Below are 14,464 nucleotides of genomic sequence, written 5' to 3' on the forward strand. Positions count from 1 at the left end.
ATGGCTTGTTTAAACACATTTGCAACTAGGCCAATAAGCAATAATCTGCTAAACCATTTTACCTGTCGATTAGAAAACGTAGACTGCTTTCGTAATGACACTATTTTTCAGACGTAAGGGATCACACCAGAGGGTGGCTAGGTTCGATTCCCGTTGCCGGTCTAGGCAATTTTCGGATTGGAAATTGTCTCGACTTCCCTGGGCATAAAAGTATCATCGTGCTAGTCTCATGATAATAGTAATGCAAAAATGGTAACCTGGCTCGAAACCTCGCAGTTAATAACTGTGGAAGTGCTTAATGAACACTAAGCTGCGAGGCGGCTCTGTGTCAGTGTGGGGATGTAATGCCAATAAGAAGAAGTGATCACTCACAAATGTTATCAACATACATGAGATCAACTCACAAGAAAACAACTGTACTTACCAAAAAAAAAAATATAGACCATTGCCATTCCCAGACAGAATTTGGATGTTTCTTGAATACAATGATTGTCGATAGCGACACACCGAAGACCTTGGGCGAAATTCAGAATGCTTACAATAATATACTTTCTCGATGTAGGTAACAGAACTGTATCTAAAACAATTACAGTTAAACACCAAAATGGTCCTTGGATGTCTTTAGATCTTTGCGCATTAATCAAAATTAAAATGGAATCGAAATTCCAATGATAGAAACTTGAAAAATAAGTTGATTCATATTGGCAAAAAAGAACAATATACCAAAACAGTTTGTAAAAAAACAATATTTTGAAAATTTATTAGATACAATTTGTCACTCAAATATGTGGAACAATATTATTAACCGCAAACCAAGTTCATATCGATAAAGCATATTCATATGATACGATAACACCTTTGATCTCCTCCAAAACAAGAAAAGCATAATTGAGTAAAATGATTTTACTTAATTTTTGACGTCCTTTGCACCAGTTGTCGCACTAGTGGTCCTAATTTAACCAATCCCATAAGGGTGAAGCCAGAGTAAACGCGACGAGCGATGCGACCCGACGCGACTCACGTAAAAGAATAACAATCATTAACAACAGGCTGTCAAATTGCACTGTCGCGTCGCGTCGCATCGCACGTCGCGTTTACTCTGGCGGGCACCTAAGAAAACAATGGGATTTGCCAAATAAGGAACCAAAATTATGAACATGATAAAGAATCAGATAAGCGCTGTGGAGCAATATCGAATTTTTGAACCACCCTAGTATATCACATCGTGAATATTGAGAAGAAAAAATGCGTGTTAAGCGGGGCCATAAGAAAAGTAAAATTGTTTATATCACAGGTTCTTCTAAGCACTATATGCAGATTAGTATAGAAAAACGCACTTTTTTACATTTTTGCTCTTAGCGGCTTTAATTTGTCGAATTTTGCGATAGCTTCATAGTTTTTATAAAGTATTTTGAAACGTCGGAAAAAACATCTTTAAAAAAATCTAACTTTTCACTTCCGCTCCTCACTGATTTCCGCTGACTAAGTCCTTGATAATAATTTTTCATTGTTCGTAAAGAGTTCATCCTCAAAAATTCATAAGGATGATATGAACTCGTGAAAGTTTCAGTTAAAATAAATGTTCATTAGGTTGTATGACAAACTGCGGAATTCCATTTCGCGTAGTCCCAAGTCCGCAGAATGCGATATTTCCCGGAATGTACATTGCGCGGAATTTGACCATTTCGCGGAATGAACCATTTTGATCTCAGATGTAGAAGTTCTACAAAAACCATGAAAAAAAATTTGGTTAGCAAGTCGACAAACCGAATAATTGACAGTTTGCTTTTTAAGCCGTTGTTTATTCTTCCAAGCACAGGCTAATGCCAAATTATTCAACAAAGATATAAATACATATCACAATAAAAATGTACACCCAAGGTTAGTATTTCCTAGCACGAAACCTTATCAGAAAGCAGCTCGCTCCAAAGCCGTCAATTGTTGAACTAGCCGATCTTCTTTGGCTTTCCGCATCGTGTAACTTTTCCTCGATTCAATAAAGTTGTTCAAAAATGTACCCACATCGCTATCGCCGGAGAGAAACTTTTGCGCTTCTTCGTCGCTTCGAGAGTCCGCCGCCGCAACTGCAATCTGCAGTAGTTCTTTGATGTGTTGCGGGGAAAAATCCTCCGACTTTTTCTGATACTTCTGATTTGAAGCTTCGTATCTAGCACCGAGCTGTTTGAACTCAAGATACATTGCCTCAAGCTTAGTTTTTCGTTCATCGATCAGTTGCTTTTTGGCAAGGTTTTCCGTGGCAGTCACTTCGATTTGATCCAACAGATGATTCATTTCGTTGCTTTGGTTCTGAACGAAGCCCAGCTTTTCGATGAAATGTTCTAAACAATCTTCATCGCTGTTCAGTCGACTGAGATCATCCAAGCTGAGACCTTGAAGTCCGAAAACATCTTGCTCAGGTGTAACCGGAGAGGCTACCATTCGACCTTCTGGTGCTTTCGGTTCTTGGCTATTACCATTTCGACTATGCTGTGGTGTTCCAGGAGTTTCATTCAGTAACTGGGGCGGATGTTTCTCAAATTCCCGACTGATAGCTTGGACAACTCGTCCTAAATCGGAATGAATGGTATACTGAAATAGTCAAAAATATGTAACACTTCTATCAGTACAATTTTTGAAATCCGAGGTTTACTTACATTTAATATCCCCGGGGCATTTTCGATTTCGCCAGTGCTCGTGTTCACCCACGGATGACTCAGAATGGGACTCACTACAAGCTTAGGTTTCGCATTAGGGAATTCCGGTCCCAAAATTATATTGATTGCTATGTCACGTCCTCCGGATTCAAAATTAACCAGATATTCCTCATTTTCTGTAACCTCTTGGACACTGAATTAGTAATGGGATAGTTTTGGAATTATTGAATTTGGTCATATTGTTAGATATCTAGGTACTTACTTTATATTAAATATTTTAAGAGTGTCAATTTGCCGCTTTCGCATTCTACTGCACAATCCAATTCAGCCTATATAACTCTAATTTATGAAAATCACAATTTTTTTAAATCCAGTGAAATCCGTGAAATCACTGAAATACCTAAAAAAAATATTTCAATACCAAATTTTCAAAACGACTTATCTGCTTTTGTAAACAAAGATTCAAACATCGATTATTGACGAATCTGATAGCACTTTCACGCAAACTACACCATCAGCACATAGGTGAAGAATTCTGCTATCTGATATAGGAGTACTCTCAGATTCGTCAAATCGATGTTTGAAATCTTGTTTACAAAAGCAGTTGTTTTTAAAATTTGGTATTTATTTTTTGTTACGAAGATGAAAAAAATAAAATCATGCGAACTGTCAAGAAGCGAACCCGTTCATGAAAACATTGAGCAATACAGTGAAGCCCAAGCCCTACACTGCACACCAAATAATTAATTAATATTTAATATTCTTTTCGTGATCCAGCAAAATCATTTACTGAAATCGAGACTGAAATCCCGCATAAATAAAAACCATCTACTCTACTGTTGTTATTATTCATATGAATTAAGCAATATGGTTACTTTTTACGTAATAATCGACATAAAATAAGATTGTATATTTATCTAGAACAAATATTATACAACAGTTTTAATCGACGACACCCTATGCAATAATTTTACCATATACTGTTTCTTTACAATATCTTTCAATCTAAATTTGATTTTCTTTAGGAAGAAAATGATAATCAATTGTTATAGACCGTCAACAAATATAATAACAATACTGAATATTGGTATGATATAATCATGTATACTCTAAATTAAACATTTTTCGTTTGAATTCTACACAAACATTTGAACACCATATGGTTGAATGATAAAAATATGGTAAGTGTTCTACTTCTGCAATAAGTGTGCGTATCTCACGATAAAAGGATTTTTTTTTTCCGTGTGACTGTCATATTTTATTTAGATGCAATGTGTTGTTTCTCTCCATCTAGCACTTTTTATTTTCAATATATTCTTTATTTGTTGCATCATTAAAAAGTAAGTACAAATAATTAAATTGGCAAATGAATAAATTAATCCTTATGTTATTCCTCAGTTTACAGCAATTCGAAGGAAGGGAGAATTTCAGAGGCGTCAACTATGTTTATAGGTAAATATTTTTACATATATTCATATCTATAATAAGAATATTTATTTTCCTCGTACGTTTCCTTATTACAGATGACCCATCGCGCCGAAAGAGACGATTTTCAATTCCAGCATAAGCACATAAGGCACATTTGTCTTAGGAGGAGCAGTAGAACACTGAGCGAAGCCATGCCACAAGGGTGAAGCAGATTGTGCAGCTGTGGAGGGACGATGCTGGCAAGAAGATCCTGGGTCGCAGTGGCACTGGACGACGAGCAGCGCTGTTGAAGGAGATGGACAAGTGCACCGAGAAAACAGCCACGGCTTCCGCCATGTCAAATAGCTCTTCAATTTTCGGTCCCCATAGACTATTGTGTGAAGCAGAACGTCAATTTATTTAAAAAGAAAAGCATGTAGAATACCATGATTTATACTTAATTAAAAACACTATAATGTGATATATTTGTCGTATTTTAATTCAAAAGGGCAGAAAACTGCCTATGTATGTTCCTAGCAACTAAAGATAAGGGATAAGGTCCCACGATTTTTGATGTATCATTCTACTGTATCCACATTTCATCTCATACTGTTTTATATAAAACAAGGATTATACCTACACTATATCACATGTTGTGTATCGAAAAAATGTACTGAAAAATGACCTCTTTTGTATGGTAATTATACTTAACCGCCCATTACCCAAATTGTTGATTTGTCAAACACAATATAACATACTGTGAGAACCATTTATGGTGAGGTTAGTTTATCATACTTATACATAGCCACCATTATAGTAGAAATAACGTTATTTATCGTCATGAATGATCTGATAGATGGGTGATTTATGGTTCACAATTATGCGGGATCATATCAGCAATTCTCAGTTTGCTGATACAGTGTTTTTTCCTGAAAGTTTACTGTAAAGCAGTATTAAGCATTACTGAATTATATCCAGTAAACTTATTTTTGCTGTTGTAAATCAGTAAAATATCTGTCATTTGGATAAACACCACCAAACGTACCGAAAACCAGCAAAAGCAGTTGCTGAATTGATAACAGCAAATTAATTATTGCTGGATCTCAGCAATTTATATATCTTATAATTTCAAAACGATTATCAACATGGCTGAGAAAAAGCCCTGCAATTCACGCCTCTCCTTCAACGCATAATTATTTTCCCTCGCGTTTAGCGTACACTACTAAAAATCCACACATATTTATTGGCAAAAATCCATAGATTTAACTTATGATGTATATCAGCGCACACATAACCATTCTCCACGCGAACTACTAATTAAATATATGTCCAAATAAACTTTATGTGTGGTCTCGAATTAGCAATTATTTAATTTATGTGTGGTTCTATATCACCCCCCTGGCGTCCTATACTTTCACAAGGGGTTTGACAATAGCCACCATGTCCACGGACGGTAGCTCATTACCGTCCGTTGTTATTGTACGAAAATAAACATCATGTGTTTTGTTTACTATTTGTTTTGGTTAAATCTGAAAATTGTTTTCAAAATAATTTGCAAGATTTACATCATTGACCATGGGAATTATGTTATTTGATGATAAAATATAATAAACTTACGAATTGGAGGGAATCTACAGGTGAAATCAAACGCTACACGAAATCATATTTCGTATCTTGTTCTCCCGCTCCGAATCAAACAAAAGATATTATTATTGTTTATACTGTGACGAGCATCACAGTTGAAATGGCCCGGGGATGCAAATCAAACAACATTCATGAGTGAAAATGAAATGAAATATATGGTGTGCTGAAAGATGTTTTAGGATTATATTTACATGTCCATAATAACTGGTATTATTTTTGACCAAATTGAAAAAGTGTAGCCAACAATATTTAGGATAAAATCCAGTTGCTTGTAAAGGCACGATTCGGGAGAAGTACTTTTCAAAATGTATGCTGGACATATTCATGAAGATGTTCGCTACGCTGAGAAGCAGCTCTTGCCACGGGGCTGTTCTATATCGATTATATTAGGGTGACGCCGAGGGTGACGCTATTGCAAAAATCTATAACGGCGACACATATATCTTATAATCTTATATAGATATTTTTGGCAGTGTACAAATCATCAGCAATGAATCGCCTGCTTTGAGCGTGCTTACAGCGGCACAGAAGGAGTTAACTTTCTGAAATCAGTATGGCGAAAGGCATCTACGGTTCGATTACTCGAAATTAAGCACCTTAATCGAAAAAATATTTGGTAGGCGTAGTAGCGGACACCATCCTTCATATCCGGTACCAAATAGTTTTTCATGAAAAGTTCCTAATCTTGAGAAAACACGCGTTAGATGTCTTTCGCCATACAAATTTCTGGCGGTTAACTCATGCTGGCTATTTTGCGCATATACTATAGCGCAGGGATGTGATAGCGGCGAGTAGAAAATCAGCCACTGCCAATAATTCATTGAATAAGTAACATGCCATTCAAAAACATCAGCCATTGGTGGAACCAGATTTATTTTGAAGAAAGTTTCCCGTAAGTACAAATCAAATTACATAAACATTACTCCAATTTTTTTGAAAAACACAAATCTGTACTCTAAAAAAATTGACATTGTTCATTTTACTATTTCCACAGACAAACAGACATAACACTCGTCAAATTTCCATCGTTCACTGATTTACTGGTCAATTCAAATAATCATTAGTTAGCCAATCGATCATTCGTGGCGCTCGCATCGAGTTTGCTCTAATTTGACGTTTGCTCACTACCGCCATCTGGTTCGTGATTTGCCCAACAAACTGAAATCAACAGATGTCGTTAGTGTTTGAACAACGATGAATTTGATGAGTGAATGTACAATGTGTTATGTCTGTTTGTCTGTGCTATTTCAGACAAAAGAGAAGCGCGAAACAGACCAACAATGACGCGTGAATGTCAATCAGAAATAGACGGCTGATGAATCATATAAAATTTGTTGTTTTTTTGTTGCAATTAGATTAACAAATAAGCCATCTGTGTACATTCGACATATAAGAGAATAAAACTTTATTGATCTGCAGCTTCATGAGCTGTGTATTTTTTTATTGTTTTTTTTCTTCTAATTACAATTTTTGATTTACTTTGCTGTAATTTCAGCAAATCGGTGGAAAATTGCTGACAAAACAGCAAATTGTATTTACTCATCAAATTACTGATAACCAGTAAATTCAATAATATTTTGCTGAACTTTTAGTATTCGATCTGTCACTTTTATGAAAATCGTTTTTGCTGATTGAACAGTAAACATTTTTGCTGGAAAAATTGCTGGATGAACAGCACAAAAAAAACAGCAAAACCTGGAAAACCTGGAAATTATCAGGGAATTTCTCCCCACCTAGAAAAAACCTGGAATTATCAGGGAATTCCTAACATAATCAGGGAAATTTCAATACCCGGTGATCATGAGTGAAATTCTTTCAAAAGATGAAAAAATCATTAAAAATGTTTTGATAAATATACCAATCAAATCTATTAAAAATGTATTGAACGTTAATGGATCATTGTTCCGCAAAAAAAAACGTTTTGCCATCTTCAAAAGAATTCCTGGAGAATTTCCGAAGCTATTCTTGGTAAAATCTAGGAATTTATTCGAGAAATCAATTAGGGATTACTTTGTAAATTCTTTTGAGTATTCCCTTGGAAATTCTTGATGAATATCCCGCATAATTGTGAACCATAAATCACCCATCTATCAGATCATTCATGACGATAAATAACGTTATTTCTACTATAATGGTGGCTATGTATAAGTATGATAAACTAACCTCACCATAAATGGTTCTCACAGTATGTTATATTGTGTTTGACAAATCAACAATTTGGGTAATGGGCGGTTAAGTATAATTACCATACAAAGAGGTCATTTTCAGTACATTTTTTCGATACACAACATGTGATATAGTGTAGGTATAATCCTTGTTTTTATATAAAACAGTATGAGATGAAATGTGGATACAGTAGAATGATACATCAAAAAATCGTGGGACCTTATCCCTTATCTTTAGTTGCTAGGAACATACATAGGCAGTTTTCTCGCCCTTTTGAATTAAAATACGACAAATATATCACATTATAGTGTTTTTAATTAAGTATAAATCATGGTATTCTACATGCTTTTCTTTTTAAATAAATTCGACGTTCTGCTTCACACAATAGTCTATGGGGACCGAAAATTGAAGAGCTGTTTGACATGGCGGAAGCCGTGGCCGTTTTCTCGGTGCACTTGTCCATCTCCTTCAACAGCGCTGCTCGTCGTCCAGTGCCACTGCGACCCAGGATCTTCTTGCCAGCATCGTCCCTCCACAGCTGCACAATCTGCTTCACCCTTGTGGCATGGCTTCGCTCAGTGTTCTACTGCTCCTCCTAAGACAAATGTGCCTTATGTGCTTATGCTGGAATTGAAAATCGTCTCTTTCGGCGCGATGGGTCATCTGTAATAAGGAAACGTACGAGGAAAATAAATATTCTTATTATAGATATGAATATGTATGTAAAAATATTTACCTATAAACATAGTTGACGCCTCTGAAATTCTCCCTTCCTTCGAATTGCTGTAAACTGAGGAATAACATAAGGATTAATTTATTCATTTGCCAATTTAATTATTTGTACTTACTTTTTAATGATGCAACAAATAAAGAATATATTGAAAATAAAAAGTGCTAGATGGAGAGAAACAACACATTGCATCTAAATAAAATATGACAGTCGCACGGAAAAAAAAATCCTTTTATCGTGAGATACGCACACTTATTGCAGAAGTAGAACACTTACCATATTTTTATCATTGAACCATATGGTGCACATGTTTGTGTAGAATTCAAACGAAAAAATGTTTAATTTAGAGTATACATGATTATATCATACCAATATTCAGTATTGTTATTATATTTGTTGACGGTCTATAACAATTGATTATCATTTTCTTCCTAAAGAAAATCAAATTTAGATTGAAAGATATTGTAAAGAAACAGTATATGGTAAAATTATTGCATAGGGTGTCGTCGATTAAAACTGTTGTATAATATTTGTTCTAGATAAATATACAATCTTATTTTATGTCGATTATTACGTAAAAAGTAACCATATTGCTTAATTCATATGAATAATAACAACAGTAGAGTAGATGGTTTTTATTTATGCGGGATATTAAAAAATACTAAATTTGTTAAGATTTTTCAAAGCATCTCCTGGAGGAACTTCCGAAGGAATTTCGGGATCAGTTTTCCAAGGATTTTTTCAAAGAAATCACTAAAAGAGTGTCTATAAGAATGATTAGCAATTTTCTAAATTATTTCTAGAGGAATTTTCAAGATAAAATCCGAAAAGAATTCCCGGAGGAATTTCAAAACGAATTTCCGGACGATTTTACGTATGGTTTCTTTAAGAAATTCCCGAAAGGAAACCTGAAAGGATTTTCAAAAAAAAAATGTAAAGTGATTTGTGAAAACCTGCTAAAGGAATTCTTGAAAGAATAGCCTAAGGAATCCCGAATGGATTGTTTAAAGGAGTTTCTAAAGGTATTCTCGAAAAATTCCCAAAGAATTCTTAAAAGCAAAATATCCGGAAAACTCTTCCAGGTGTTTTCTAAAGTTTTCCTCAAGATTCTTCTGAATGAGTTCCAAAAAAATCCCAAAGAATTTCGAAAGAATATCCGAAGCATGTTCGGAAGGTTTTTACAGTAAAGCAGTAATAGAACGCTAGTGAACGCTAGTGGCGCTATGGCATCTGGTTGTTGTTTATCATGATATTTATGATCATAAATGGCGTAATCTGAATAGGCTATAACTTGGCCGTTTGACACTTATAGTACCGGTACCTTGGCTGGTAGGTCCGAGCAAATTAGATGTTGGTCACAAACTAGAACAAACTAGATGTTGGACACGCAAACAAGTATAAGGGCATTAGGCATGAGTACGTTAGGCATAAAGGATGTTAAGCATAAAATGCCTCAAAAACAGCCCACGATATAAAAAACGTATTATGCCTAACCTCATGGACCCAGCAATCTCATATTTTTGCATCAACACATTTCCTGAAGGAGTTATTGTAAGAAATTCTGAAGGATTTCCTGAAGAAATTCTCAAACATATTTCCGGAGCATTTTCTTAAGAACAGTTCAATCAAAATTAATTGCCTATATTCCGGGGATTAAACCACCTGACTTGGACATTAATTTACAATGTTATGAAAACTCATATGTGAATGTGTACATTATGTGGAAGAGAATGATTTGAAAAATGTATTGGAGGTAACCAGTTTCCCTTCGATGGGACTCGAACCCACGACCCTCAGTACCCTAGACTGGTACCTTGAACAACTAAGCTACGAAGGACCCAAGGAATCCTAGCGGCTACTGAATTTGGGAATCTTGAGCTCACATATGAGTTTTCATAACATTTCCTTCAAAAGTTTTCTTAAGTTTCTTAAAAAAAACAGCTGAAATAAAATTCAAAGAAATTTCCGAAAGAATTCTTAATCAAATTTCCAAAGAAATTCCTAAAAAAAATTTAGAAGAATATCTGAAGAAATCTGCAAAGTATTTTATAAAGGTATTTCCGAGGCACATTTTCGAACAAACACCTAAAAAAATTTCAAAAAGATCGTAAAGGAATCGTCAAATGCATATCTCCTTGAGATGTTTTCTAAAGTTTTAGCAAAGAAATTTTCAAATTAAATCCGTGATGTAGCTCTGAAGCAATTCTTAAAATCCGGAGGAATATCTGGAGGAATTTCCTAAATGCGAGAAAGCCATTGGGTGTTTACTTGGATTCGTCTATCACAATCTATTAATACAAGACAACATTTTCAAAACGACTTATCTGCTTTTGTTAACAAATATTCAAACGACGATTTGACAAATCTGCCCTCCTCCCTCTGTCACGCTTTTTTGTATACCTACACGAAGAAAATTGAAAAAGATAATTAGCTTATTATTTATAACTTTTTGAGCTTTTTTCACTTTTAATCATTTGAGCGCTTACACTTTAAGCAGTATTTTATGCATTGCTTTGCTTATCTGAAATTTATTCAATAAGTTGATTTTTGGCTACCATTATCAAACATCGGACTTGGACAACATATAGTTTATTAGTTTCAACTACCACGATTGCCGAGTATTTTTTATTAAAAGCGGATTATTCCTATTAATTATTTATAATATAATTCGTTTCGGGGTGTGAACAACAGATATAACGTTAATCAGGCTCTCTGGTTGACGCGAGATTCGACGGCTACCGAAGAAGGCAATGCGCTGAAGCAGGTCACGAACATTGGGAGCCATGTTTCTATTTTTTTCTGCTCGGCCATGCAGTGTGCAAATTGTAACAAAGACAAAAACAAAAGTAATATTTTTCTTCAATAAATCGTTCTCCAAATTGATAATTAACTTCTTCCGTTTGCCATGTGTAATTCAGGTTCGGAACAATGCACCAGCGAAAACCGCTTCGCCAGGAAGGGGATCTCTACTTCGATTCGGATCGGTCGGACGATTGCCCTCGAGGAGAAAGAAAATCAGTGCCTAAGAGAATTAAAGGCCAGCCTATAATAGTAGTCGCAGCTCTATGAAGTGGAAGCATAATTTCCCTGAATGGTATGGCGGTCGACTGTGGGACAGTTCTGAGGAGGCGCTAAAATCGATTCATCACCGCCGCATGCTCCTTTTTACGGTCTAAGGGTCTGTCTCATTTGGAGAATTAAACTTAAAAGTGACAGTTCGAAAATTAAAAAATCACCCCGTTATAAGAATGGCTGGTGCTACCCAGCAATTCCAATAGGACATCGATGGAAAATGATTCGATATCTGTCAAAAGTAATCTTGCTCTGCGAGCAGGGTTATTCGATAATTATTGAAATGTCACTTTTAAGTTTAATTTCAGTTTAATTATCCAATTGAGACAGACCCTAAATAATCTGATAGAAATATTGCCACGCAATGAATTTATCAATACAGTGTATGATTATAAATAAATGTAAAAGTTCTGAAAAAATCAAAACTATTCCCGAGATTATTCTTTTCAAATTTTTAAATGTCAAATTATTTCCTATTTGTTTTGCAAAACTAACATTTCTGTTGAATATATTGCCTTTAACCTTCGTTAGATTAAACTGAAAATAATCTTTTCAAAGGCTTAAACTAAAATTAATCATTCAAAGCTTATTGTCGAATTACCCGCATAATTACAAACTGTACATGGATATTTTCCCGTGCGGTCGGCAACAGTATCCTTTACTGTTGACAACTGTATATGAACAATCTCATATAAAGTTCCAACAGTTTGTGGTACGGTTATTTGACAAATAACAATATGTTGAATGGGTTGTTAAGTTATGTCACCATAAAAAATCGGCCGTTTTCGCCTGCAAAATTTTCGCTCGACAGTATGATAAAATGTTGACATATAATGCAGGAAATATAAAACATTTTCGGGACAGCATGTTATACATTGACATTTAGTGTTGATGTCGAGCAGTTATGGTTGAGTCGGCCGAAAAGTATTTGATAACCGCAACATAAACTGTGAAGCTATATCTTACATCGTAATAATGATTCTGACCATATAACATGTTGTTTTTTATTATGCGGGTATGCATCACAATGAGTGGATAGATCGAATATTGTTTTAGATTAAAATGTAATCTAATTATTGTCGGGCCGGCACCAAACCGGACCGCGCGATTGAGCACTCGCGCTGCGACGTGAGTCGCGACAATTTGAAATATTTCATTAGTAGTGCGCATCATGCACGCATGGATGTACTATCATGCGCACTAATCAGAAATGAGTTGCGACGTCTGATAACTGCAGATATTTCATTTTGTTGAAAACAAATTTTCGATTTTCTACTATACACGGAACAGCTTTTTTATTTTTATCCGTGTAGTACATACACTGAAAGAAAGACCATAGTAATGTGTACTATATCGAGGGTAAAATTAAAAACATTTCACCACTTGATTTGTGCAGAACGCAACGCGTGTTTAGAACAACCGTATTTGATGTAAATTTTACTATGTTGTCGCAGAGAAGAATTGTTGTTTATTTGACTATGTTATCATCAATACTAGTATGTGAAACGACGTTCAACATGGTAGGTTTAACTGTAAAGAATAAGGATTTACTATTCACGGTAGGGGCACAGAATACAGAAATGCATTTCATACTCATTATGTATTTGATTTCTTTTTTAGTTTACACCTTTTATTAGCATATTTGTGTGGTCTTATAATTTTTGAAAGAATTGATCCTGTTGAATGTCATTGAGGTATTAAAACAATTTGGCACCTTTCATATTTCCAATAATGGCGTTTGAAAACAGTAATCCATCCACAAGTTTCTGGCACCATCTCGGGCACCATTATCAAAGACGACCAGCGGACCGCGGCCAGAGGTAGCATACACATTTCCAGTTTCAGTCATTGCGGTAGTAATTTAATGAAAATGCATTCCATGTTGGTGGCAACAATATTCTGGACAGTTTTGCTTTCATGCGTGGTTTGGCCAGCTCCTCCTCGCAAAAGTAGTCATCTGCAAAAACCCGAGCAACATTGTGAGATACATATGTATTATTTATTACTTGATCTGTTTCTACTTACCGAGCTGGCTTTCCGCAGTCCGAATGCGAAAACCGCTAAGCTGATCAATAAGTTTAAATTCCCTTATTTGAGAAAAGAATCATCTTTATCCGTATCCATCTCCTGCGTTTTTTTTATGACAGCTCGATGAGATATTTTTTCTCAAAATCACTATTAGTTAAACTGACTATTTGGCATGGTAAAATAATACATTTTGCATGGTTATGTCAACTACAGTGTGAATGTTTTTAAATTGATGATAGTTGAGATTACTATTTTGTGATATAGTTCCAACAAACATATGCATGTTGTTGGTTTTACTACATAACTTTTATCAGTGTATGCGGTCACAAAATCTTGGACCCCTCCCCCCTAAAACCTGTGACATCATTTTTAAACGACCCCTTATACCCGTGTGAAGAGCGGAGCAAAAAGATATTTTAGTTACTAGATAAAGATTGTCCCTTCGGTTCCCTTTGTTCTGCTGTCCGGAACATGTTGGGTATGGATTTTCCTTCTTTGACATTCAGCTCCCCTATTCTCGCCAGCAAAAGATGTTCCGGACAGCGACGACAGCGACAATCTTTATCTAGTATCTAAAATATCTTTCGCGGAGCATGATTGATACGTTTGAGTGCGTTTTGAGAGTTTTCCCATGGGAAAGCTGTCAAAACGTACGCAAACGTATTTATTCTGCTCAGCTCTTGAATCTCAAATCTCCGTGCTTTCAAGAGTGCGTCCTACGGTTTAAGTTTTCAGTGACGGGTAGTGACCAAAGAACGTGTTC

General features: G+C 35.4%; 1 protein-coding gene and 2 long non-coding RNA genes across 3 annotated transcripts; 1 reads left to right on the top strand and 2 right to left on the bottom strand.

The window, feature by feature from the left end:
* Positions 1-1,781: 1,781 nt before the first annotated feature.
* On the bottom strand, positions 1,782-3,192 carry LOC134227754 (vacuolar protein sorting-associated protein 37A-like). The gene is made up of 3 exons (XM_062709429.1): positions 2,917-3,192; positions 2,655-2,847; positions 1,782-2,589 (listed from the first exon to the last, which is right to left on the bottom strand). The coding sequence occupies exons 1-3, from the start codon at positions 2,958-2,960 to the stop codon at positions 1,909-1,911; spliced, it is 918 nt and encodes a 305-aa protein (XP_062565413.1). The 5' UTR covers positions 2,961-3,192; the 3' UTR covers positions 1,782-1,908.
* Positions 3,193-3,909: 717 nt separating this feature from the next.
* LOC134220154 (uncharacterized) lies at positions 3,910-4,442 on the top strand. Its single transcript, XR_009981783.1, has 3 exons — positions 3,910-3,994; positions 4,053-4,106; positions 4,178-4,442. It is a non-coding gene; the product is annotated as an uncharacterized LOC134220154 (long non-coding RNA).
* A 3,679-nt stretch (positions 4,443-8,121) lies between these two features.
* LOC134225719 (uncharacterized) lies at positions 8,122-8,804 on the bottom strand. Its single transcript, XR_009983310.1, has 3 exons — positions 8,720-8,804; positions 8,608-8,661; positions 8,122-8,534 (listed from the first exon to the last, which is right to left on the bottom strand). It is a non-coding gene; the product is annotated as an uncharacterized LOC134225719 (long non-coding RNA).
* Positions 8,805-14,464: the final 5,660 nt, after the last annotated feature.

The sequence above is a fragment of the Armigeres subalbatus genome, chromosome 3 (assembly GCF_024139115.2).
Source record: "Armigeres subalbatus isolate Guangzhou_Male chromosome 3, GZ_Asu_2, whole genome shotgun sequence".
Taxonomy (NCBI): domain Eukaryota; kingdom Metazoa; phylum Arthropoda; class Insecta; order Diptera; family Culicidae; genus Armigeres; species Armigeres subalbatus.